Below are 26253 nucleotides of genomic sequence, written 5' to 3'. Positions count from 1 at the left end.
TGCATACCCAGAAAAGGAGCCAGAGATCATTTGTGAAGGTTATTGTCTTAAAGATAGAATCCTTAGCTGAAAATGGAGATCACGGCAGTTTAGTGCAGGGGAGAAATGGGCTGAAGTGCACCAGACAGGAAGTGTTATGGGTAGCATATGAACTACCACCAGGTGGTCACCTAGGTGTATGAAAGATGCAGGCTAAGGTACAAAAGCAATTCTATCAGCCTGAAATGCACAGGGATGTGGTTAACTTTTGTTATACGTGCCATATATGCCAAATGGTGGTAATAGAACTAGTAAGCCACAGGTGGTAATAGAACGAGTACCTTTGTTGTCAATTCCCGCATTCAAAGAACCGGTCACGAGGGTTATGATTGATTGTGCAGGTCCCCTCCCGAACCCTAGAAGTGGGAACCAGTACTTGCTAACCATAATGGATGTGTCTTCCAGATTTCCGGAAGCAATTCCAATTACAGAGTAATAAGGCAAAAATGGTGGTAGAGGAGTTAGTAGATTTCTTCACATGGTATGGGTTACCCAGAGAGATTCAATCAGACCAAGGGTTTAATTTTACCGCGAGGCATGCACCAGTTTAAATCAAAGGCATATCATCCTGAATCCCAGGGAGCTTTGGAAAGATGGCATCAGACCCTGAAGACCATGTTAAGTGTATACTGTCAGGAATACCTGAATGATTAAGATAAAAGGTATCCCATTCGTTTTATTGGCCATTAGAGATGCCCCAAACAAATCTAGTCAGTTTACTCCCTTTGCGTTATTATTCGGACATGAAGTAAGACAGCCTTTGCAACTATTTAAAGCGAATTGACAGGACTGAAGTCAGAGATCTCATACTTGGGTTATGTATTGGAGGTGAAGAAGAGATTAAGTGGGTAGGTGGATTAGCTAAACAGCACTTAAACAGGGCGCAGTGTAGAATAAAGCAAATGGCTGATAAAAATTCTGAAACACCAGATATTTTCCAGTGGGGATGATGCATTGGTATTGTTACCAATGGTAAGGGATGCCTTCAAAGCCAGGTTTAGTGGTTGCTACCAAATTGAGAAAAAGTTGACTTAGGCAAACTATCTGGTAAAGATGCTGGATTGAATAAAAAACTGTATCAGGTATGTCATGTGCATAAGTTGAAACCTTATTATAATAGACAGAAAGAACTGGAGAAACAGGTGTTAGTTACTGCTGTGCAGAGCAAGGAATCAGATCTAGATGTGCCTCAAAATACATTAAAAAATGAGGAGTGAGATAAATTAGTGAACTATCTGTCTCAGGTACAAATAACACAGTTGAAAGGCTTGTTGCAGTGGTATCAGGACATCTGCAAGAATAAGATGGTGAGGATTAATGCTATTGTGCATGAGGTAGAAGTAGGGAATGCTGTTTCGATAAAACAGCATCCTTACAGCCTTAATCCTTTCAAAGCCATACAGGTGCAGAAGGAAGTGGATGTGATGCTCATCGAAGATACCATTAAGGAGGAGAAAGTGTGGACTGCAGATGCTGGAGATTAGAGTTGAGACTGTTGTGCTGGAAAAGCACAGCAAGTCAGGCAGCATCCAAGGAGCAGATATCATCGAACCGAGTCAAAGCAAGTAGAGTTTGCCGATCATGTTAGTTCCTAAACATGACAGAACTCAACACTTTTGTGTGGACTATTGGAAGGTCAACGCCATAACAACATTTAAACATAAAAATATAATCTACTGTTATCATGCTTAACTTTGCTGAACATGTGCAATCAGTAAACTGCAAGGATATCATGAGAGTTGGAGAGTTTATATTCAGTGTGTTACTTTGACCAGGCTTCCATATTGAGGAGGTTTCTAGTTATGTAAATACCATTAGTGCACAGCACACCATGCTTAATTTCAATTCCAAGAGTATTCATGCCAGTGTTTGAGAAGTATGATGCTCTTTTTCTCATAGTTTCGATACTTGTTCCTATGGACTGGCAATGCTATACAATTCCACTTTTCTTGTTGCTGTTGCACACCTGAAGAGGCTCATGATGTGGCAACTTTAATTAATTATTCATTTTTTTTCAAAGAAAATACATATCCTTAGAGTACAAATGGAATATACCCAGTTAGCTCAGTTGGCTGGGTGACTGATTTGCAAAGCAAAGGGATGGCTGATTTGCAATGCAAAGGGATGGCTGATTTGCAATGCAAAGGGATGGCAACTATCCAGGTTCAATTCCCATCACTGGCTGAGTTTACCAAAAATGACTCTCCTCCTCAACCTCTCACCTTATCCGAAGCATTGTGACCCTCAGATTAAACTACCACTGCTTGTCTCTCTCTAAAGGAGAACAGCTCCATAGTGTGGGAGGAGTATGGTTACTTTACTCCTTTCGCAACTTTCACTGTGGGATGCTCAAAGCAAAAGAAAAAAAAAGATGGTCACTTAAAGGTCCAGAATCTGAATAATGCTGAAAGAAGAGCTGAGTTGTCAAAGCATTTTGTCTCATCAGGACAGATGCAAGAATACCAAATTTCAAAATGAACAATAATATGCTGAATGACAAACCAGTATTGATTGGTTGAGGCTTTGTCTCGGAGAATAAATCAGACAACAGTTATCCCAAGCCATTATTAAAATTCAAAAAAGGCAAGTCAACTCCACTAGGTTGCCAATTGTCCAGATAATGCACTTTGTGTCTCTTTTCAACAGTAAAAATATTTCTTTTTTCAATCAAAACTTGTGGATTCTGAGCCAGTAAGTCATTCTCACTTTCACTGTTTGATGAGTCAATATTCCTGATCTGACTGCCTGCTTGCTGAGAAGCTGGTGACAATCCCTGAGCCCCTGCAATCATTTCCTCCCACACCAATAATTTCATGATTGAGGTATACAGGAATGGCTTCCAAAAATAAGATGCACAGTCACTATCTTTAGTCATAAAGAACTGGCCTGGGCTTCGCACTTTCTCAAAGGCTTAAATGGTCCGAGCACCAATTACCTTTCCCAGTTCAATAAACTCTACAATCTTGGATTTCTTTAAAATAAAACTTAGTGGGCCTGGTAAATGCTAATAAATTAAAAATCTGATAGTTTCTAAAGTCTACAAGAAAGACCTTAATTTACTGGGGATCTGCGGCTTGCAGATCATAGGGCAAAATGATAAAAGGCTGTTACAAGTAACACATTAGTAATTACATTATACTCTTGTTGGGAAAAATATCATTATTGCCATCAGAGTTACTTTTCCAGAAAAATGAAGAAAGCATTTATTCATCATTTATGTTCTCAATTACTGTTAATAAAAAAAAATCATTGGGGAATTGCCTGAGGAGATTATAGATAACATTTCATTAACTTTTACTTTTTGGACCATTTACTCATTAATGTGGATACATACAGATAAGCAATGAAAAAGCTCAAGTATATCAATTTATATTTGTACTTCACAAGATATAACGTTTAAATATATTTTTAATGATAAAGAATATAACCACAGATTGACAACTTATTAAATTTAATTAAAAGTAACATTTTTAAAATGCACAGCATGCTGGATAGTACTTGGAAGAAAGAAACGGGTTAACACTTTAGTGTGACCCTTCAACAAAATGGCAGTGAAACTTTATCAAACTTCTACTTAATATGCACTTTTAATATTTGCTGCTGTAAATTCATATCCACAGCACTTGTGTTTTATTCCTCTAATACGCTTCCACACCAGTGATTATATCTTAATGGACATACAAAAACACAAAGGAATAGGTTGTTTAGCTCCTTGAACTTGTTCACCATTTGATTAAATCATGACAGACCTGATTGTGACCTCACCTCTCCATTCCTGTCTACCCCCGAAAATATCCCAAACTCAGCTTTAAAAGTATTCAAACAGTTCGCCACTCTTTGATGAGGAGATTTTCACTTACTAACTATTTTCTGAAAGGAAATATTTCTTTTCATCTCCAACTTAGTAGTCCAGTTCTGGCCTCACCAGTGCTCTGTTGAATCCGAACAAAATTTTTCTGTTTTTATATTTGATTCCCCCTGCAATAAATGCTAATGTCTAATTTGCCTTCCTTGGTGTACCTGCATACCCAGTTTCTATGATTCGTGTACTAGGATACCCACTTTCTGACATATCGCAGAATTCTACAATCACTCTCAATTGAAATAAAACAAGTAAATGTTTTGCTTTTTTGTTCTTCTTGCCACTGTGAACAAGTCTCCCCTTTTCCCATACTTTACTCCATCTGTCAACTCTTTGCCTATTCACTCAATGTATGTCTTTATAGACTCTTTCTGTGCTCTTCACAACTTATATTGCTACTTACCTTTGTGATATCAGAAAAGTTCTCAATCATATATTAGAGCCATTCATCAAAGTTGGGGCCCCAGCACTGACCCCTGTGGCGCTCTACGAATTATGGCTTCCTAATATGAAGCTGATCAATTTATCCCTCATCTCTGTCTTCTCTAAACTAAGTATTCCTCCAGCCATGTTACAATGTCACTCCTGCGCCATGAGCTCTTAAGTTTGCAGTAACATTTGATGTGGCATCTTTGCAAATCATTTCTGGAAACCCAAGTACACACTGTAAATGTAACACATTAGTAATTGCTGCTTGTTACTTCCGAACTTGTGGGGTGGTTAAAACAATAAAAGCCATTTGTGATAGCAGACTGTAGGATGATCAAGGCTTTTTAATTTAGTTAAAAAGTTTTTGAATAGCTTGAAGGAGACCTTACTGAAGTTAGATGCAAATACAGTCTCTCCTAGAAAAAAATAACTTATTCATTGCAGTTACACAAACAGGTTGCCTCAGTGAGAGAATGAAATTTGTGAAAAATCCAGACCAGGAATATCCATTAGAACTCTGCAGATTGTTTATATTAAAAAAAATGAGAAAGACTAAGCTATTAGTTGTGTGAGGATTCATGCCCAAATTTTTCACAGCTTATAGAATCAGAACTCAGAAGAAATGATTTATCAAATCTATAGATCTGATAGTGAAGAATATTTAACTGGACTTTGTTTAACAAAGTGAAGGCATTAGGGAGTACATGGGATTTTGATTTGCCATGTGCTCTCACCATGTTGTAAGTGTGATTTTTGTCAGAACTATGTTTGTTTTTGTTAATTGTATTTCTTTTGTGTCTGAAACAACTATTCTATTCGAAACAGATCCACAGCCTGGCATGTTTATATTTTAGTGAAAAACCACCATGTTAAGATAAGGAAAACACAATATGACTATCAGGCCAGATTTCAGTCTGGGGGAATCTCCATTCTCATGTCCAATAGTGATATAAACTGGGATATTTTACTATTTAGGAAATTTAGAAGTACACATCTGAGTGATGTTCTGCTTTTGTCATTTCTGATCTCTATTCAAACTGAATCAACAAAGTGATTTTTAGAACGATGATCACCTCTCATTATTGCACTGATGTCAATCTTAGTTAACAGAGCTACCCCACCCTGACTATTTCTGGCCCTGGCAAAGCCTCAGTTCCAGAAGTAGTATTTGCACTGGAGGGGCCTGGAGAAAAGTTCAGCTGGGTAAGTATATGATATATCATCGGCTGAATCTGGTATTGTAGTCATGTTTGCAATGGATTGTTAAGAATAGTTGATAATTGATATGAATTGTTTTCCAACAGCTTTGCACAATTTTTATGAAGCTTCAACCATTAAACTTCACTACAGTGCCTGTTCTATCATAATTATTTTTATCATCATCTTAGTTTTAATTCTAGCTTTTCTAATGGCATATCATCACAAAGGATACATGTGAGCATTAAATGGAGGATGTCATAAAAGTATCAAAAGAAGCATGTTGAGTACAAATAAATTAATTACCTGGACACAAGATTGTGCAGGCTGCTTTTTGAGTGTTCTGTCCATCACAGAATGACCCACCATTCTGAGGGCTGGGGCTGGTGCAGGTGCGTGTCCTTTTCTGCCATCCTTTACCACAGGTAATGCTGCAGGACTCCCACTGTGACCAAGTAGACCAGCCACCATTTACTGTAGAAAAGGAGCAATCATTAGTACATGTAACAACTTAAGAATCAATCAACAATTTAATAAACTAAGAAAGCTTAGACCAATATCTACATGATAATAGAATTTAATGAAAATCTGTAATTTATTTACAGGAAAACATTGTTGATGCGGCTTAATAAATTTCATCGCTCTTTACATAGTCTTTTGAAACTTTTGACAACAGAATCCCTCTATGTGTTCAACTATTTTAACAGATGCATAAGAAAAAGAATGTTCATTTTAATTTCTGTGTTTCAACAGGAAACAATTTTACTTTTTGAAGGATTAAATTGCATTTATAACACAAAATAGCAGTTGTCTATCAAAATTAAGCTTCTAACATACCTGAAAGCAATTAAATTGTTAAACCAATTCACTCATTACATTATGTCTGACATACATTCTCTAGCTTTTGAAGACTTCACAAATATTTAATATTTCATATCCATTGCAGGTAAATATGATAAAGAGTATTCAAAGAGTAAACATTAAATTTAAAAAATGGCTGAATGGATTTAACAATATTGTATCTCATATGTCCTTGGAACAGTTAAAGAGCTGCTTATCCAAAGCTTCTGAAGCAAAACAGTTATAGTTATACAATTACTGGCAAAGCTATTGACAAAGGCAATGAGCAGAGAAGGTAAAATCTACATATAACAAAATAATGAATGCACAAAACTGTTTGCTGTATATCTGAATGTAGAGTATTGAAATCCTCAGGTGAACTCAGTGCAAACAGAAATATGTAAGCATGATTTGAGAGACATTGCAGAGGCAAGCTGTTGGATGACATGAACTAGGACCTTAATATTTCAAAGTTAATGATAGTTAGGAAGGAAGGGAGTATTTAGAATGGTAAAGGGGTGGTTCAGATAGTTAGTTATGGTATTAGCACAGAAGACAGTGTCCAAGTTCAGGAAAACAGGATGCAATAGTAGTTTGGGTAATGATGAGAAATGATAAAAGCCAGAAGTCACTTGTGTGAGAGGCACACAAGTGCCCTAAAAAATACAAAAAATACACACAAAAAGAAAATGGGTTTTTATCAGAAAGGTACAGAAATAATCAAGGGGACTTTAATTTGTTTATAGACTAGAAACATCATTTGTGGGCGGCACGGTGGCACAGTGGTTAGCACTGTTGCCTCACAGCGCCTGAGACCTGGGTTCAATTCCCGACTCAGGCGACTGACTGTGTGGAGTTTGCACGTTCTCCCCGTGTCTGCGTGGGTTTCCTCCGGGTGCTCCGGTTTCCTCCCACAGTCCAAAGATGTGCGGGTCAGGTGAATTGGCCATGCTAAATTGTCCGTAGTGTTAGGTAAGGGTATGGGTGGGTTGCGCTTCGGCAGGTCGGTGTGGCCTTGTTGGGCCGAAGGGCCTGTTTCCACACTGTAAGTAATCTAATCTAATCTAATCAGTTGAATAAAGGTAACCTACCAAAGAAGTTTACAGAATGTTTTCAGGGTGATTTCTTAGAACATAGAACATAGAACAATACAGCGCAGAACAGGCCCTTTGGCCCTCGATGTTGCGCCGACCTGTGAACCATTCTCAGCTTGTCTCCCTAAACTATCCCATCATCATCCATGTGGTTATCTAAGGATTGTTAAATCTCCCTAATGTGGCTGAGTTGACTACATTCCATGCCCTTACCACTCTCTGCTAAAGAACCTGCCTCTGACAGCTGTCTTAAATCTATCACCCCTCAATTTGTGAATATGTACAAGCTGATGCTATCATCCCAAGAAAAAGGCTTTCACTGTCTACCCTATCTAATCCTCTGATCATCTTGTATGTCTCTATCAAATCCCCTTTTAGCCTTCTTCTTGCCAATGAGAACAGACCCAAGTCTCTCAGCCTTTCCTTATAAGACCTTTCTTCCAGACCAGGCAACATCCTGGAAAATCTCCTCTGCACCTTTTCCAATGCTTCCACATCCTTCCCAAAATATGGTGACCCGAACTGTACACAATATTCTAACTGTGGCTGCACTAGCGTTTTGTATAGTTGCAGCATGATATTGCAGCTTCAGAACTCAGTCCTTCTACGAATCAAACCTAACACACCGTATCTGTTCTTAACAGCACTATCAACCTGGGTAGCAACTTTCAGGGATCTATGTACATGGACTCCAAGATCCCTCTGGACATCCACACAACCGAGAATCTTTCCATTGACCCAGTACTCTGCCTTCCTGTTATTCCTGTTATTCTTAGAACCATATGTTCTGGAGCAATTATAAAGCAGGGTACGCCAGACCTAATAGTGCAAAATAAGACAGGTGAAAGTGCTCCTAGGTAATGATCACATAATATTATTTATTTTAAATTCAGTTTGAAGGAGAGCAGAGTGGATTCAAGGCTAGTATTTTAAACTAAATCAAGTAAATTATGATCATATGAAAGCAGAGCTAGCTAAAGTAAACTGACAAATTAGATTGAGGGATAGGTCAATAGATATACAGTGTAGATACTTAAGGGAATACTTCATAATACACAGCATTGATACATGACAAGGGAGGACCCACTTTTGACATTAAATAATAAAATTAAAAATGGTATCAAACCTAAAGAAAAGGATTGTAAGTGCACTGTCATGGATAGCGGAATGGTGAATTGATTTTTTAAAAACTGTTATCCTGACTGAAACAGGTGATTTTTAAATTTGTTTTCTTAACTTACTTCTCTTTTTTAAAAAAAAACAGTGGTGTTTTCCTCAAACCCTGTGTGTGGAGTTCAACTTAAAAAAACACTTCATGGTTAAAACAGAACTTATTACTGCATTCAAAACCCAGCAGAACATTCACAATGCCCCTACCTGAGAAAGGAAGAAGAAAAAGGAAAGTTACAAAGTATTTAAAATCAAAGATATCGGAATGTGTTTAGTGTGAATTAGAGTTCAATGTCCAGTGATGTTTCTGGCAGCTGGCTATGCATAGAAATCCCTTTTGCAGGAACATGAACGCAACTGTATTGTTGCTTGAAGTACAATCATTGTAAACTGGGAACTGGTTCCTTTCACACATGAAACATGGGATTCTGTCCATAAATTAGGTTTATGAGAGAGGTTAAGATCAGGGAAAGGCATTCACTCAGTCTGGAGCTGATTGCTCTTCTGGTGTTACAAGCAGACAAAGGGTAGAAGATTAAAATTGTATAATTAAAGGTGACTCAATCAAAACAACAATGAGTCACTTAACTAGCTTAACCATTCAGCTAATGAGATTTTAATGGTCTGGCCAAAACTGTGGCAGTTGGCTGTGAAGTTGTCAGCAGCTAATCAAGCAATAATTAGTTTTGATGTTGTTCTTTGCAAGTGGCTGAGATAGATATCTCATCTAATATTCCTTTGTCTTGGCTTGGGTGGAACATTAATCCAGGAGGATGATGGAAGTTTTGTTCCTCGTTACTACTGATCAAAACTTTCCAGAAATTGTGGTCAACTGGGATCATGCAATTACTGATAGCCCTACTATCAGTCTGGTGAAATGTCCCTTTTCTCAAAAATAACACAAGATATCGTATTATATATAAAACTATGAACTCTCTCTTTCTGTCTTTGTGTATGGCAAAGCAAAGTTGAACGGCAGATCATAAGTTTGGACAGAACATAGAAAAGCAAAAATATTAACAGATTCAAAAAGGTGTTACAATAAGGTTAAAGGAGTGTATTGTCCCTCATATGTTACATGACTCCACTTGTCACAAGATATGAAATCAGCAAGTTGGCTTTGGTAGGTGTCAAAGCAAATTGTCATTAGGATATTTTCAGAATAAGTTTGTTCAGGAGATCTTGGAAATAAGTACTTTAAAAGCTTCTTAGGAGAATTGCTGCATCAATTTTTCTCTTAGCTCTCATAATGGACTCTCAGAAGATTTTATAAAATGTAGGGTAAAGCATGAATTAGGTGACTTCTCTCAGCAGGCTAAGAAAGAGGCTAAAGTGTTGTTTTAGTAAACATTAAAAAATAGCTCGATACAAATGAACTAACTTTCACAATCCTTCAAGTTCAACTCCTCAACAATCTTAAAACACTTATATAACAAAGGTCAAGAAGGAATATAGAACAACCTCGGTTATCCAAACATCAATTATCTGAATTTCGGATTATCCAAACATGATCTTATGGTCTCATAAAAACATCATGTCAAAGAGGTCAGACCAAAGGTCTGTTTCCATGTTGTATATCTCTATGACTTTGAGACTCCAAAGTGTTACCGACGCTGGTGATACTGACACCTCCTCCAGTCCCCATTAACAAAGCTGTCAACGGTTTGTAAATTTTCATGGAGTGAAATGAAGCAGGCGATATGAGCAGTTTGGGGCTGAAAGGAGTGACAGATATATAATACTAATAATTTTCACATCAGTTGCTATTTTTGTGAGCAGTTGTTGGTGGGTAACAGTCGCCTGGACTACAGCGCTTTATTCACAAGGCAACAGTTGCTATAACTGAAGCCGCTGCCACCTCCCACACTTGGTCTATGAGCCCTCCAACCACCTGATGGCAGGAAGCGGGCCGTCAGAGTCAACACACACAGCACTGTGGCTGCGTAGCACTCTCTGATCACCTTTTGATCCTCATACGATTGAAGGAGGCCTTGTGTGTGAATCCTGCTTGGTGCCTGCTTTTTGTTTTGTTTCCTGACATTAATTATCCTGATCTGTGTGCAGCACGGACCTCTCTCTTCTCAACCTTTCTCTGTCCTATATCTCTACCTTTACAGCACAATCAGTCATCCTAACAATGAGTTATCCAAACAATCAGTTATCTGAACAAAATACTCTCTGCCCGTCTTGTTTGGATAATTGAGGTTGTTCTGCACAAGAAAGAGCCAGCTAGAAATGCAAATACGCAGTGACTAGAATTTCTTATTTATAAAAGAAAAAGAGTTGAGAAAGTGATTTCTTTTTCAAAAGTGAATCTAGCTAGTTACTAATAGAAAATAAGGAGATGCCTAAAGATGAATTTAAGAGATATTTTGCATTTTCTTCACTGGATACAAGTAATGTCTCAGAAATAGCCATAAATCAGATTGTGGCAGAAAGGAAATCAAGAAAAGTATAATCACCAGGGATATGGTTTTTTTTTCAGATTAGATCACTTACAGTGTGGAAACAGGCCCTTTGGGCCAACACATCCACACCGACCCGCCGAAGCGCAACCCACCCATACCCCTACATTTACCCCTTACCTAACACTATGGGCAATTTAGCATGGCCAATTCACTTGACCCACACATCTTTGGACTGTGGGAGGAAACCGGAGCACCCGGACGAAATCCACGCAGACACGGGGAGAACGTGCAAACTCCACACAGTCAGTCGCCTGAGTCGGGAATTGAACCCGGGTCTCAGGCGCTGTGAGGCAGCAGTGCTAACCACTGTGCCACTGTGCCGCCCAAGAAAATCATTGGAGCTGCAGGATGTCAATTTCCCAGTTCCGGACGGACTTCAACCAAGGCTCTAATAGCAGTCCTTGAGATAGTTGATGCATTGGTTGCAATATTTCAGAATTCCCTATAGGCAATTTAGAATGGTAAATCCATGTAACCTGCACATTTCGAACTATGGGAGGAAATCGGAGCACCTGGAGTAAACTCACACAAACACAGGGAGAATGTGCAAAATCCCCTCCGACAGACAGTCGCCCATGGGTGGAATTGAATCCAGGTCCCTGGCTTTGTGAGGCAGCAATGCTGGCCAATGAGCCACTGAGAAGACATTACAAATTTTGATTAGATAAGTTATAGCATAGCACACAGATAGAAAGGGGATGAAACATTTGCAAGAAAAACTCCCAGCTCGGCGAACAGAACCACAACAACGAGCACGCAAGCTACAAATCTTCTCACAAACTTTGAACACAGATATGTTTTGGGTAATTAGGCAAAATCAGCATAGTTTCATGAAAGGGAAATGATGTTGAATCAACTTTATTAGGATACTTTGAAAAAGGAACCTGTGCTGTGGATAAAGGGGAACCAGTGGATGTACCGAATTCAAAAACCATTTCATAATTTCACATTTCAAAGATAAATGTGTAACACAAAGGTTCATGGTACAGGTGATAACATATTAGCACTGATAGAAGATTAACTACCTACAAGGAAATAGAGAACAGGCATCAATTTAATCCCTTAGACTGATTATATTTTGACCTGCAAGACTGAACATAGCCTATTCCCAGGCTGCAAGCATCTGAATGCTAGGATTTTAATAAGACCAAGTGCTGACTGAATGTGTTCAATCTTATTAGAATGGGAGAACTCTTTGATTATGACGCTCTCTGATGAACCAAGGACCCCCTTCAACCAACTAAGGATTGTTCCACACTGAATTTCATAATAGGACATTTTCTTGAAGAGTGTGCAGTGTGCTTGCTGCATAAAATATTGGCACATGCTACAGGCTGGATATTGATGTAGTTAAATGCCACAGATCAACATGTCCATGCCCTTGAATGTTCAGTGCTCGAAATGAAGACAAGCTACCTGCCTCTCCCTCCATAATACAAATCAATACAAGCCACAGAGGCTGACAGCCTGTAAACTGAGCACAGACGCCACGTGAGCCAGAAATATGAGCCATGCAAAGATTAGTAGCCCTCAAGTCAGTGCTGAAATCAGTAAATGAGAGCAACTTAAGAACCATAAAATGCCCAAGATGGGTTTGTGTCTTTGCGTACTATGTGACCTGGCAGAAGCACAGAAGTGCTAGATATCCCTGAGCCCTACAAAGAAAGATTGAAGGGCTGAAGTGGTTTAAAATGAGAGCAGGCACATAGGTACAGTGAGGCTGATGGTTTGCTATTACCAACTTGCATGGATGAATGGTCAAAAAGATGATAGCTACAGAGCATGTAGGGGTATTGTTGCAAATGCATGTTTATGTGATGTCCAATACAGGCTTTTGGTGAGTCAGATACTAGCAATAAGTTAACAATCAGGAACTTGTGCCATCTAATTTCTAAAGAAGGAGAGGAGAATCGAAAGTTGCATATCAATAAGATGAGTTGTGACTTTAGTGAGTTGCAGATGAACAGAACTCAGGTAGATTCTACTCAATGGCAAGATTCTGAAGGCCTGAGTGGAAAATCACAAGAAATATTTCTCAACATTCAGATTTTAACTTTTGAATTCTCTCCATTACTTCCCAGATTTCCAACCATTGGTCAAGCAAAAGCAGGGAGGGGAAAACCTCATCCCCTGTGTACAATGTTTGCTCCTTATTCAAGGAAAGAGGTAGATCCATTGGATGTAATTCAGAGAAGATTTACTGGGTGAATATATGGAATGGGCAGATCAACATTTGATGAAAGGTTGGACAGGCTAGGCTTACACAAACTCGTGCTTAGAAGAGTAAGAGACAAATTGATTGAAAAACCAGCTCCTGAGGTGTCTTCACAGGACTCATGTGAAAGGATGTTTCCTTTTGTGAGAAAATCTAAAACTAGAAGTTACTGTGGGAAAAGGGGTCACTCATTTAAGACAGAAATGAGTAGAATTTCTTTTCTTAACAGATTACTTTTGGAATATAATTCTACAAATTTGTAGAAATTAAGTATTTGAAAATATTGAAAGTAGAGGTAGATAGATTCTTGATAAGCAAGGGAGTACAAGTTCATTGGGGATAGGCAGAAATGTGGAGTAGTCAGTACTAGCTCAAGGGACTAAGCGACCTACTTCTATTCAATTCTTCCTCTAACTTTTGGTGTGCAGACCTCTGAGGTTTATATGTGGCAGTAATTCCCAAAATCTGCAGTCAATGCATATACATTATAATGTCAATAACACTGATTCACTTGTGCAAGACCTGGAAGTGGATGTGCAGCTTAGCAGAAATGCTGTTTCTATTTCTGATTTGTTGGTGTATGTAAATATAAATACTTCCTATTTTTAAAGACTGAGATTTCTTTTTAATGATAAAAATACATGAAAATAGCCATACATTTCCTGTCTATAGCATTACCTACATTTTCCTAATGTAATTGAATTTGGTGAATAAATTGAGTATCAATGTTAATACTATATTGACGTAATCCTCAACATTTTAAGACAAAACATTTTTAAACAAAACATGTTCATGCTTTTTTTCTAATTATCTTACAATTTGCCTTATTTATAGGCAGTATAGCATAAGTACATCACAAGCTGTGCTTCTTTTATTGTTGGATATTTTTGATATTACTGGCACACACTGCATATCTCAGTCATATCAAGACAAGTACAAAATGAGCACCACCTGCTGAAACATTTGACGCTATAGTTCATTAATATCATATTGACTGCTAAACAGTATTTGAAAAGCTGCTTTCAGGGAGTGAGTTAACAGTTTCTCAAACACTCAGAGAAAAACATGTTCTATTTGTAAGTAGTAAAATACATTATTCCCCAAAGCATGAAGCAATAAAAAAAAACTGTGAGGTAAATAAATACTGACACAGAAAACCAAGGCACTTAGTTAATGTTGAAGGACTTAAAATGGAAATACAAATGAGGTGCACAGAAATCTCAATCACATGCTGTTGCTTGATTACCAATCAGAAATGTGAATATGAGATTAAACATGCAAGTCAACTATATCCTTTTCTTGTTTATTTACTTAGTATTTTCCCTGCTTTATTAGTTAACCTCTGCTTTGAGGTACAACAGACTTATTTCATAGAATCACCTTGACACTAATAAAGGGATTCAGGTTTGTTGTCAGCAAGAACTCAGTGAGTAGAATTCTTACTGATAAGTCACAAAGTGTAACTTAAGAGACCTGAGTACCACAGTTTAGGCTGACTCTTATTAATGCAGTACTGCATTGTTAGAGATACAATTGTTCAGATGGGGTGTTAAATCAAATGCCCCTTAAGTGGGCATAAAATGCCCTATGGTACTCAAGAGGAAGTGGAGCTTTCTCTGGCGCCTGGGACAATGTTAATCAATTCAGATTAATGACCAGACAATCTGTGGTACTCTCTCATTTCAGTTTGTAGCCATCTTTCATGCACATATTTTTTGCTACATAATAACATGACAGCATTGTTGGCAGTAAACAATATAGCACGTCATGAGGTCATGAAAAATGTGATATAAATATAAGTTAATTCCAGAAGCTATCATTTCAAATCAATATCCAGAGTACAGTTACCTTGATGAATTTAAAATGGAAAGGGTAGTTTCTCATACAAATTCAAGGAACTTGAGATCTCAAAGACTGCATGGGCACCTGAATATTTTATGCAGTCTTCCACCTCCAACTGGACTAAAAACAAGGAACTTCCAATTTTCAGTCCTTTGAAGTCATGCAATTATATTGCACAGGATCTCAGATCATACTGGCAACTGAGTATTTTCTTTGATGGAAACCCATCCAGAAATTTGAATTTTGTCACTGAGAACCAATATGGGATCAGTCTGTCATCCTCCTCCTTCAGTTTCTCAGTCAGCTTAAAGATCTGATCTTCTTAAAGTATATATTTTTTATCTTCTATAATCCATTTGATGTAGCTGAACTGCTTCATAAAATTGCAGTCACGTATGGTTGGAAGTTACAATCTGTTTCAGTACCTATTGATGTTGGAGCTAGTGACAGGGGAACTGCTGATAGCAGGTTTTTGCTGGCACGTGAAATTCTATATAAAAATCTCATGAGGCGTAGGTAAAATGTATTCTGCAAGGCAATTCGTCAATATTTCCATGGTCTAGAAAAGTTTATAATCCACTGCAATAGGGAAAGATTTTCTGATAAGGTATTCATAAAACCTTCCACATCCACAAGAAATAGTGAGATCTTTTTTTTTCTAGCTAAGCCCGAAGCAATTTTAAATCTTTCAAATTGATTTGGCTGACTGCCTCAGTAAAATCAAACTGATTTGGTGGATTTGTGTGGAAATGGTAATTGTTACTTTCTATTTTAATCTTATTCTACCAATTAGCAAGTTATCTTATTATGTATATTAATTCTTTTACCCCATCTAGTCTCTAGGCAAACATATTTTCCAGTATTTCACATTTTCTGATGTTCCTTTTAACTATGAATGTTACTGCAATAATACTTTCTCACTAAAATGGGCTCAGACACAAGCACACAACAAAAGCATGATTTTATTCAGTTTTCAATTTTTTCCAAGGCTCTTGCTATTTATTGTAATCAAAGGCAACAACAGCTATGAGCAAAGCTGTCATTGGAACAGAAGATAATGAGGAAATGTGCTGGTGATCATGTGATTGTCTTTTTCTCCAAATTACGAGACAGGGAGACATTGTGTGGGGTCATTGAATATATATTACTTCTCCAGACAGATTCAATCCAGGTTTTGGACATATACTTTGCATTTAAGCTAATGGAGAAGATACTGGTGTGTTCCTAAATTTTTTTAAGTTTGACAGTAAAGTTCAAAGAACATTGGTTGAAATAGCTGATTTGAAAACAAAAATCATTCATAGGATGTTGGTGCCTCTAGCTAAGCCAACATTTATTGCCCATCCCTATTGTCCTGGAGAAGATGGTGGGGATCTGTCTTCTTGAATTGCTGCAGCCAATATGGTGTAGATACACGCATAATGTCGTCACTGAGGCAGTTTCATAATTCTGATCTAATGATGGTGAAGGGAAGGCCTTGTTTAGCTTGGAGAAAAACAAGTGGTGGTGTTTCCATGCATCTGGTTCTCTTGTCCTTCTAAGTATTGCAGGTTTGAAAAGTGTTGTCTATGGAGTCTTGGTAAATTGTTGCATTGCATTTTTTTATATGATAAACAGCGTTGCTGTATATTTGTAAAGGAGGAAATGAATGTTGAATGTGTTAGATGGAGTGCCAATCAAATTTCTGCTTTAACTTGGATGATGTCAAACTCCTTGAGTATTATTGGAGTTGCACTCAGAGAGTCATCGAGCTCATCCAGGCAAGTGTAAAATATTCCATCATACTCCTGACTTGTGCCTTACATTTCTTCAAAAGAGCTGACAGCCAATCCTGATGGCATTCAACCTAGCATCCTTTGAAATGGAACCTGCAGCTTGTATGCCTTTTGCTTGTAAAGTTAACATTTCACAAGTTAGAGAGGGAAGTCCCAGTCAAGCCAATCTTTTAAAGGAATGTTGTAAGGAATTTTAACCCCCAATAACAGATGGGTTGATGAGAAGTAAGGTATTAAAATTAATAATTTTCTAATGTTAACCGCTAAAACCAAATTGCTATAAAACATTCTGGTTATGTTTAACTAGAGGTTACAAATTATTTCAAAAGGTATGGTGCTGATAAAGCACAGCTGGTTAGGCAGCATCCAAGAAGCAGGAGAATTGACGTTTCAGCGTATGCCCTTCATCACAATGCTGCCTGACTGGCTGTGCTCTATCAGCACCACACTCTGACTCTGATCTCCAGCATTTGCAGTCCTCACTTTCTCCTAGTTACAAATTGTTCACCTGTCTATGTCAAAGCTTGTGAAATTGCCACTAGAATTTTTGTTGATAGATGTGATTTGTTTTTTTTTAAAGAATTCCTAAAGTTTTCCACATCCACAAGAAATGGTAATGTATTTCCTTGATAAGTTTGAAACACGACAACCCAATACATTGACTTATAGCTTTAACAGAAAAGAACTTATCAAAATCGAGTTTTTCTTTTTTAAGTGAATTGATTTTATTGGTGAAAATTATTATCATTAGGAGATTAGATTAGATTCCCTACAGTGTGGAAGCAGGTCCTTTGGCCCAACAAATCCATACCACCTCTCCGAAAAGTAACCCATCCCCCCACTTATTAATGCACCTAACACTATGGACCATTTAGCATGGCCAATTCACCTGACCTGCATATCTTTGGAATATGGGAGGAAACCGGAGCACCCCGAGGAAACCCACGCAGACATAGGGAGGGGGATGTGCAAACTCCACACACACAGTTGCCCAAGGCTGGAATTGAACCTGGGACCCTGGCGCGGTGAGGTAGCAGTGCTAACAACTGTGTGTGATTACAGCATTTTCTCAACTTTGGATACTTGCAAACTAACAAGATCTGAATAGGAAGTGGAGAAGATGAAGCTCACCACCATTTATGACATGAACGATATATTGTGACAGGATCAACACATGTACAGGAAGGAGCTGCATGGCAGATAAAAACATAGAAAACAGGTGCAGTGAAGAGTCACAAGAGACTCTATCCATGTCAAAAGGGTTTGAAGACAGCAGCTGCAAAGAGCACTGCTTCCACAGATTGTCATGGTAGGTGGTGGCTGTTTTATATGTGATGGTTTTAAATGGTTAACGTTGGAAATTGAATTAAGCCCAATTCCAATTGATTATGTCATACAGGCCTCAGTTGGAACAGTAGAGTGAAGACTTACATCCAAGGTCTCCAATAGTTTAGTAACATTGGTAAGGTGGACAATGTAATTTGTATCAGATTGTTATCACACAATAAAATGCATTTCGGGCTCTTTTCATTAAGTTTCAATTGGTGATGTTTAATTACCCCAACGACAAACTGCTAATGGTTGGAATTCCAAAACAAATACAACAGTGGCAAACATCTGTAGTTTTCAATAAAACTTGCAACATGCTAGACCTAGCTGGAAAGTCATGTTTGTTTTCAATTGGTTTTAATGTTTCTTGTTCCTTCCATTGGAAGACATATCAGAGACATATCATCTCTTTTACATTCCACTACATTAACATACAAATGGATGGGCTGTCGACGCTGGGAGGTATCTGAAATTTCTCTGTAATGACTATAGCTCAAAATTAACAGCTGCTGCATTTGCTGGAATCATGCTAGTGCATGGTGACATCAACTGCATAAATATTACAGCCTCGGCATCATTACAACAATCCTGAGTTTATGTAAACTGCAAAGAGTATTTGTCTATAGTGCAGCTGGTATGCAACCACACTAAGAGGTTAATAGAGGTGTGGTCTAGATTTCTTACATCTGTGGTCAGCAAAGTTTTGGAAAGAATTCTGAGGGATCGGATTTATGACTATTTGGCAAAGCATAGTGTGATTAAAGGCAGTCAACATGGCTTTGTGAAGGGAAGGTCATGCCTCACAAGTCTTATTGAGTTCTTTGAAGTGGTGTCAAGACAGGTTGACGACGGTCGAGCAATGGATGTGGTGTATATGGATTTCAGCAAGGCATTTAATAGGGTTCCCCATGGTCGGCTCATCCATAAAGTCAGGAAGTATGGGATACAGGGAGATTTGGCTATCTGGATTCAGAATTGGCTGGCTGACGGAAGGCAGAGAGTAGCTGTAGATGGAAAGTATTCTGCCTGGTGGACAGTGTTGAGTGGGGTCCTGCAAGGCTCTGTACTTTGGCTTCTGCCCTTTGTGGTTTTGATAAATGACTGGATGAGAAGGTTGAGGAGTGGGTTAGTAAATTTGCAGATGACACAAAGGTTGGAGGTGTCATCGATAGTATAGAGGGCTACAGCAGGCTGCAGCGTGATATAGACAGGATGCAGCGCTGGGCTGAAAAATGGCAGAGGGAGTTCAACCTGGATAAATGCAAAGTGATGCATTTTGGAAGTCAAGCTTGAACGCTGAATATAGGATTAAAGACAGGATTCTTGGCAGTGTGGAGAAACAGAGGGATCTGTGTGTGCAAGTACATAGATTCCTCAAAGTTGCCACCCAAGTGGATAGGGTTAAGAAAGCATATGATGTTTTGGCTTTCATCAACGGGGGATAGAGTTTAAGTGCTGTGAGGTTTTGCTGCAGCTCTACATGTCCCTGGTGAGGCCACACTTGAAATATTGTGTCCAGTTCTGGTTGCCTTACTATAGGAAAGATACAGAGGTTTTGGAGAGGGTGCAAAGAAGGTTTACCAGGATGCTGCCTGGACTGAAGGGCTTGTCTTATGAAGAAAGGTTGAATAGGCATGGACTTTTCTCTCTGGAGAGAGGGAGGAAAAGAGGAGACCTGATAGATGTGTACAAAATAATGAGGAATAGATAGAGTCAATAGCCAGAGACTTTTCCCCAGGGCAGGATTGACTGGTACGAGAAGTCATAGTTTGAAGATATTAGGGGGAAGGTATAAAGGAGACGCAGAGGTAGATTTTTTACACAGAGAGTTGTGAATGCATGGAATGCGTTACCAGCGTTACTGGTGGAATCAAGAGTCACTGGGGACATTTAAGCGACTTCTGGACATGCACATGGATAGTAGTGAGTTGAGGGTGCGTAAGTTGTTACTATATTTTACATTAGGATTAAATCTCGGCACAACATCGCGCTCCAGGTGGCAAGTTAGGTCTGTCCTGAAGTGCTCACTTAGAATGTCTAAAATGGCACAGGTGTGCTGAACTACACAATGGAAAGGACTGCAGCTCGAGGAAGACAATGTACCTTAAGATGAAAAGAAAACAAAGGAGGTGGAAGAACCAGAGATAATGAAAATGGGCCAGCTATTCCTAGAACAGATAGTAACATTACTACTCAGAGTATTTAGTTACACTAATATTGCTGAGATCTACCTAGCATAAAAAACTAACTTCTCTTGTCAAACCACTCCCCTTCACTTTGCGCTAAACAGTCCTTCACCAATTTAATATACCCACTATATATCCACCAAAGGGACTCATTGCAGGTTAAAACTCAACTAGTGAATAAAGTCCATGGTATGAAAGTATTTATTTGGGTATATGGTTTTATGGCCTATGCCGGTGGAGTCTTGGAAGTAGTTAGGTCTTTTGAGTAACCGTTCTCATGCATTTCCAGCATCCCATACTCAACACATGAAGGCCCTGGAATAGAAAGTTATATGTTTACTCATGTGAAAACTGCAATCTTGGAAATCTCCATAGTCTGTCTTCTCATACTTCCTGATACTCTTTCTGACTGAAAAGGATGGCGAAGATCCCACTACTGCCAAAACACTTTATGAACATGCTGTGTGGGGAGAGTGTAGAACATCCAGTAACTGTTGACGTCAATTCAAGTCTTTAAGTAACCACTTGGGCATATCATTCCTGCTGTTTGATCTGTGGTGAATAGGGAATGCGCCATCCTGAAAACTGCCCTTCAGTCTGTCAGGTGGGCCCTCATTCTCAAGCATTTTGTGCCAGTTGAAGGGCCCAGCATTGGGAAGGGGGAGAACTACAAAGGGGGTAAAGCCCCTGTCCTTGTTATTGTTACCCACCCCTCCCACACTCATCTCACCTTCCTAGGTACCCCATATACCTTTGTCCAGGGATCCAAAAAGAATCTCCAGTGAAGGCCCAAGTTTAGTACTGGCATTGACCCCACTCCATGTTGTACTTGTGAGACTGGAGAGCTGCTGACACTTGATTGATTGGTAGCTGTTAGGAGGCAAGATTACTGATGTGCTCATCAAGCAGCCTGACAGTATCCAGGTAAGAGCTGAATAAGCTTAAAATAGAATTGGGCCTCCCAAATATGTTCATGTCGTGGAAAGTCAATGGACATGCAAGCCATCTCACAGCAGCACCATGGAATCACAGAATCCCTACAGTGTGGAAGCAGGCCATTGGCTTATGAAGTGCACACCAACTCTCTGAAGAGGCTGCCACCTAGACTCAATCCCCCAATCCTATCACCCTGCATATTCCATGTTTAATGCACACAGCCTGCACATCTCTGGACACAATGACAATTTAGGATGGCCAATCCACCTAACCTGCCTATCTTTGGACTGTGGAAGGAAACTAGAGCACCTGGAGGAAACCAACACAGAGAGAATGTGCAAACTCCACACAGACAGTCATCTGAAGTTGGAATCAAGCCCTGGTCCCTGTATCTGTGAGTCAGTAGAACAACAACTGAGATCTAAAATCAGATGTCACATCTCACCAACCCAGTTATTTTTTTTTTGGTACTAACCGGTTGAATGACATGTCACTACGTTTGCAATGCTTTGTCTTGATATCTAAAGTCTATGATAAATAATATGCTAATCAATAAGATATAAGTTCATAGTTCCTTGGAAGTAGAGTTCCAAGTAGACAGGATAATGAAGAAGGCACTTGATATGCTTGCCTTTATTGGTCAGTGCACAGAGTATAAGAGTTGGGAGATCATGTTGCGGCTGCACAGGACATTGGTTCAGCCACATTTGGAATATTGCGTGCAATTCTGACCTCCCCGCTAAAGGAACAATGTTGTGCAACTTGAAAGGGTTCAGAAAAGACTTACAAGGATGTTGCCAGGGTTGGAGGGTTTGAGATATGGAGAGAGGCTGAATAGGCTGGCGTTATTTTCCATGGATTGCCGGAGGCTGAGGGGTGACCTTATAGAGGTTTATAAAATCATGAGAGGCTTGGATAGCATGAATAGCCAAGGTATTTTTCCTGGAATGCAGGAGTTCAAAACTAGAGGGCATAGGAATAAGGTAAGAGGGTTAAGATTTAAAAAGGCCTGAGGAACAACTTTTTTACAGAGTGTCATGCGAGTATGGAATGAACTGCCACAGGAAGTGGTGGAGGCTGGTAAAATCACAATATATAAAAGGCATCTGGATAAGTGTATGAATAGGTTTAGAGGGATATGGGCCAAATGGTGGCAAATAGGACTAGATTAATTTAGGATATCTGTTCAGCATGGATGTGTTGGATCGAAGGGTCTGTTTCCATGCTGTACAGCTCTATGACTCAATGTAGTTCCCTGGGATTAGAAAACAGATTTTGAGGCAAATAGAGATTGCTTGCTTACTTATGTGCAGAAGATTATTATTTATGGTTGTGTTTCTGTGTGAGAACCTGTTATTAAATGGGTTCCACAGCGATCCTTGTGAGAGCTGTTGCTTTCCAGTATTTATTTTAATAATTAAGATAAAGGCATTAAGAAAATAATGGGATGTTTGCAGATAACACTAAGACATCTCTAGGTATCAGGATGTTAGATGAAAGAAAGAAATTATAGCCATATCTGTGTAGGAAGGTGGAATATTTTAACATCTTTCACATGTCATTTAATATAAATAAGTTTATCTTGTGCTTCCCAAACTGTTAAACAGGAATAAAAGGTACAGCATTTGAACACAACCACCTGCACAATTCCTACCAAGTCGTTCATTATTCTGACTTGGAACATCTCACATTGCGTCAATAACTTTGAATATCTCTTCCGAACAGCAAGGTGTAGCCACATCACATGGACTACATGATTCCAAAAATTTCTCTCCATCACAATAGGGAGCTGGGTGTTGTATTTGCAGATTCTATTGTTGCTGCCAGCATGTAGTATTATGGTTTGGGTAGTTCACTATCACCAATCCTCTCACTGTGCTGAATTGTGGATCTATCTAATTACTGGTGCATGAAGATAGATTGTTAGTGAGCCTAAACAGAAGGGACACTTGCCTTAGCTAGTAAGGCAGCTTAATGGATGAAAGCAAGAGATAGAATTTATATTAATTTACTAAGGAATCATATGAAATACATCAGCTTCCTTTGGGTACTCATGCAGAACTGAAGTGTCGGAATCCAATGATTGTGTGACATCATAGAATTGGATGAAGTTCAATATATCACAAACGTTATCTTGTGCAATGTCCCCTCCCATCACCAATTTGTTTCCCTATCATAAATGATTATACAGTAATATTTTTGTTTATCTATATAGCTATGTTTCAAGTTAGCATGACTCAGTCATGCACTAAATCTCTGAGTTCACAAATATAAACAGTCAGATTTTTCACATATTACAAAGAATAAACTCTAGTCAGACATGAAAGGGTGGTAGGTCTTTTGCTTGAGGATTGTTGACTTTAATTCTGAGTTTGCTTGCTGCTGAAGGATAGTTAAAAAAAATCGTTTGGATAATCTTGACAGAGGACATCATTCATGGTAGGACTGCTCAGTGGTCTATTAACTTCCATGAAAAATCTTTAATCTTCTGACTTTACTGAGCTGAGGAGCTTCCTTGGTAACACAGCTAGTTGCCCAATAACAATGTCTGGGAAGCTTTAAGCTCATAGATGTCTATCATGAAAGACAACTGCAGTGTTGATAGTATTGCATTCTTCCCTGTTGTATTGCAGATTTCTGGATCAGACAATTGTCTTTTCATTTCAACAGGTAGTCGCTTTTTTGCAGGATCCTAGATTTACAAGTTGGCCACTTTCTTGTCTTTGACCTGTCCTGAAACAGTGGACCTGTGGATGTTGGCCTAGTTTCCATAAAGTCATATGTATGTCATATACAAATCATATCTCCATCTTGTTCATGCAAATCTTTACCCTCAATCTACTGACACATTCTGGATCAAAATCATGGAACACTGCCCACAGAATTGTTGTGGCTATACCTACACAAAATAGGCTGCAGCTGTTCAAGAACATAGATCACCACCAACTTAAGGAAAACTAGGGATGGGCAATAAATGCTGGTCTAGTTAGCAAAGCTTAAATCTCTTGAGTGAATAAAAATGATCTGACTTGAAGTATACAAACTTTTACTTTAATTTGTTGAGGAGGTTGGATGTCTTCAGTTGCCATCTGTAGTTGCTGGACAGGTGAAGTAGACTTGTTCATACATTCAGTTCTTTGACCAACTGCTCACTCAGCATTATCTTTGTCACTCACATTAACTGCGTTCTGTTTTACAGGGTCGAAGATAGCTCCTGTAACGTCTGTGAGTTCTTTCTTGTTGACAGCGTGAAGCAGTTCTCTTGAATCACATAGGTAAGATCACCAGATTTTTTGGGGTATTTTTCATAAATCTAGAAACTCCAATGAAGTCACTTATCTATTTATCTTTGATAGGTGCAGTGATTGTAATGAGGTCAGCCAGATAGACCTCATAAAATAGGAGTTCCATGGTTGGTCCAATCAGCGAGCCCTGGCTGACTGATAAAAACAGGAGTCGTGCGTCTGCTCCTGGGCCTGGCCAAACTGGCCATAAACAGGTCCAGGCAGTGGGCCGTGGAGGGGGTTGTTAGGGCCGACTGCCTGTCCCTCTTCCGCGGTTATGTGAGGGCCCGGGTGTCCTTGGAGAAGGAGCACATGGTGTCCACCAACACCCTGGAGTTGTTCAAGAAGAGGTGGGCGCAGCAGGGAGTGGAGTGCATCACTTCCCCCTCCAACTCTATTTTGATTTATGCCCTGCCCTCCCCTTCACTGTTTGATCACACAGCATTGCCCTTTTTGATGTGAAGGACACTGCTTGTCACTGGCCACCCGGGTGTTTTCCTACTTTCCTAGTGGTGGAAATTTGAATAAAGATTTGTGCATCTTATGTCTTTCACTGCGTCTCACACCTGCACGCACACAACACGGGTGTTGGGGAAAAAATAAGCACTACTGCAGCTAGGCGGTAGTGTGGGGGTAATAAAAACAAATTTTTAAAAATAAACAGGAATCTCAGGAATTCTCCTCACTCTGGGTAATGGCTTACAGGTAGCTGGTCAGAGTCCATGTTCAGAGGAACTTTCGATTTTATATATAAAAAAAACAGGAGTGTCTGGCCACTCGGGTGTTTCCTTTCTTCCTGGTGGTGGAAATTGAATAAAGATTTGTACACCTTGTGTCTCTCGCTGTATCTCACACCTGCACACACACAACATGAGTGCTGGGGAAAATATAAGGCACTACCACTGTTAGGTGGTAGTGTAGGGTTAATTAAAAAGAGAAAAACAAACAGGAGTGTCAAAGTTGCTAAAAAAAAGAAAAAATAAAAACTAGAAAAAAAAGAACAGGAGTGTCAGAGGCTCTGTTCACTCTGAAAGCTAGTTCTAAGGGATCTGGATCAGTGTCAAGTATGCTCCATATGTAAACAAAGGGTAACCTGGTGACAGGGTAGTGGTCTCTGTAGAGTTATTTCAACAGGAGCTGTTGAAAATGATTTGTTACAGAACTAGTACTTTCATGAATCTATTTGAACCCTTTTGGTTACTATAAGGATTTTGAGATCAAGGCATAGTTTTGGATACAAAAATGAGGTATGTGGATTATGCACACTGTATACATTTTTAACTTTCATACAGAACTTCTATTGCAGTGTTATTTGTTATCCTCCCCAGATAGATTAAGTTTTGTAGTCTGTAACTTCAGTTCCTTCAGCAACGATACAGGTTCTGACAATGACTGTGACAACCATTACTGTATCAAGTTTAAATCTGACATGATGATAATTCCACTACACTTCACTATCTGTGCCTGTAAGACTTGACTATCTGGTTCCTCAAGAAAAGAAGCCTGCAACAAGTCACTCACTTCTTGACTCCACAAAGCCTATCTACCATCTACATGGCAGATATAATGAACATGATGGTGTAGTCT

The 26253-nt window shown here is 39.0% G+C and overlaps 1 protein-coding gene across 1 annotated transcript in view; it reads right to left on the bottom strand.

The window, feature by feature from the left end:
- unc5a (unc-5 netrin receptor A) overlaps positions 1-26253 on the bottom strand; it is a 294221-nt gene that overhangs the window by 148419 nt on the left and 119549 nt on the right. Inside the window, exon 6 of the mRNA XM_060837501.1 lies at positions 5834-6001. Coding sequence (XP_060693484.1) covers positions 5834-6001 — 168 coding nt within the window. The remainder of the gene's footprint in view (positions 1-5833; positions 6002-26253) is intronic.

The sequence above is a fragment of the Hemiscyllium ocellatum genome, chromosome 16 (assembly GCF_020745735.1).
Source record: "Hemiscyllium ocellatum isolate sHemOce1 chromosome 16, sHemOce1.pat.X.cur, whole genome shotgun sequence".
NCBI classification, from domain to species: domain Eukaryota; kingdom Metazoa; phylum Chordata; class Chondrichthyes; order Orectolobiformes; family Hemiscylliidae; genus Hemiscyllium; species Hemiscyllium ocellatum.
This window is presented reverse-complemented; position numbering and strand designations above follow the sequence as displayed.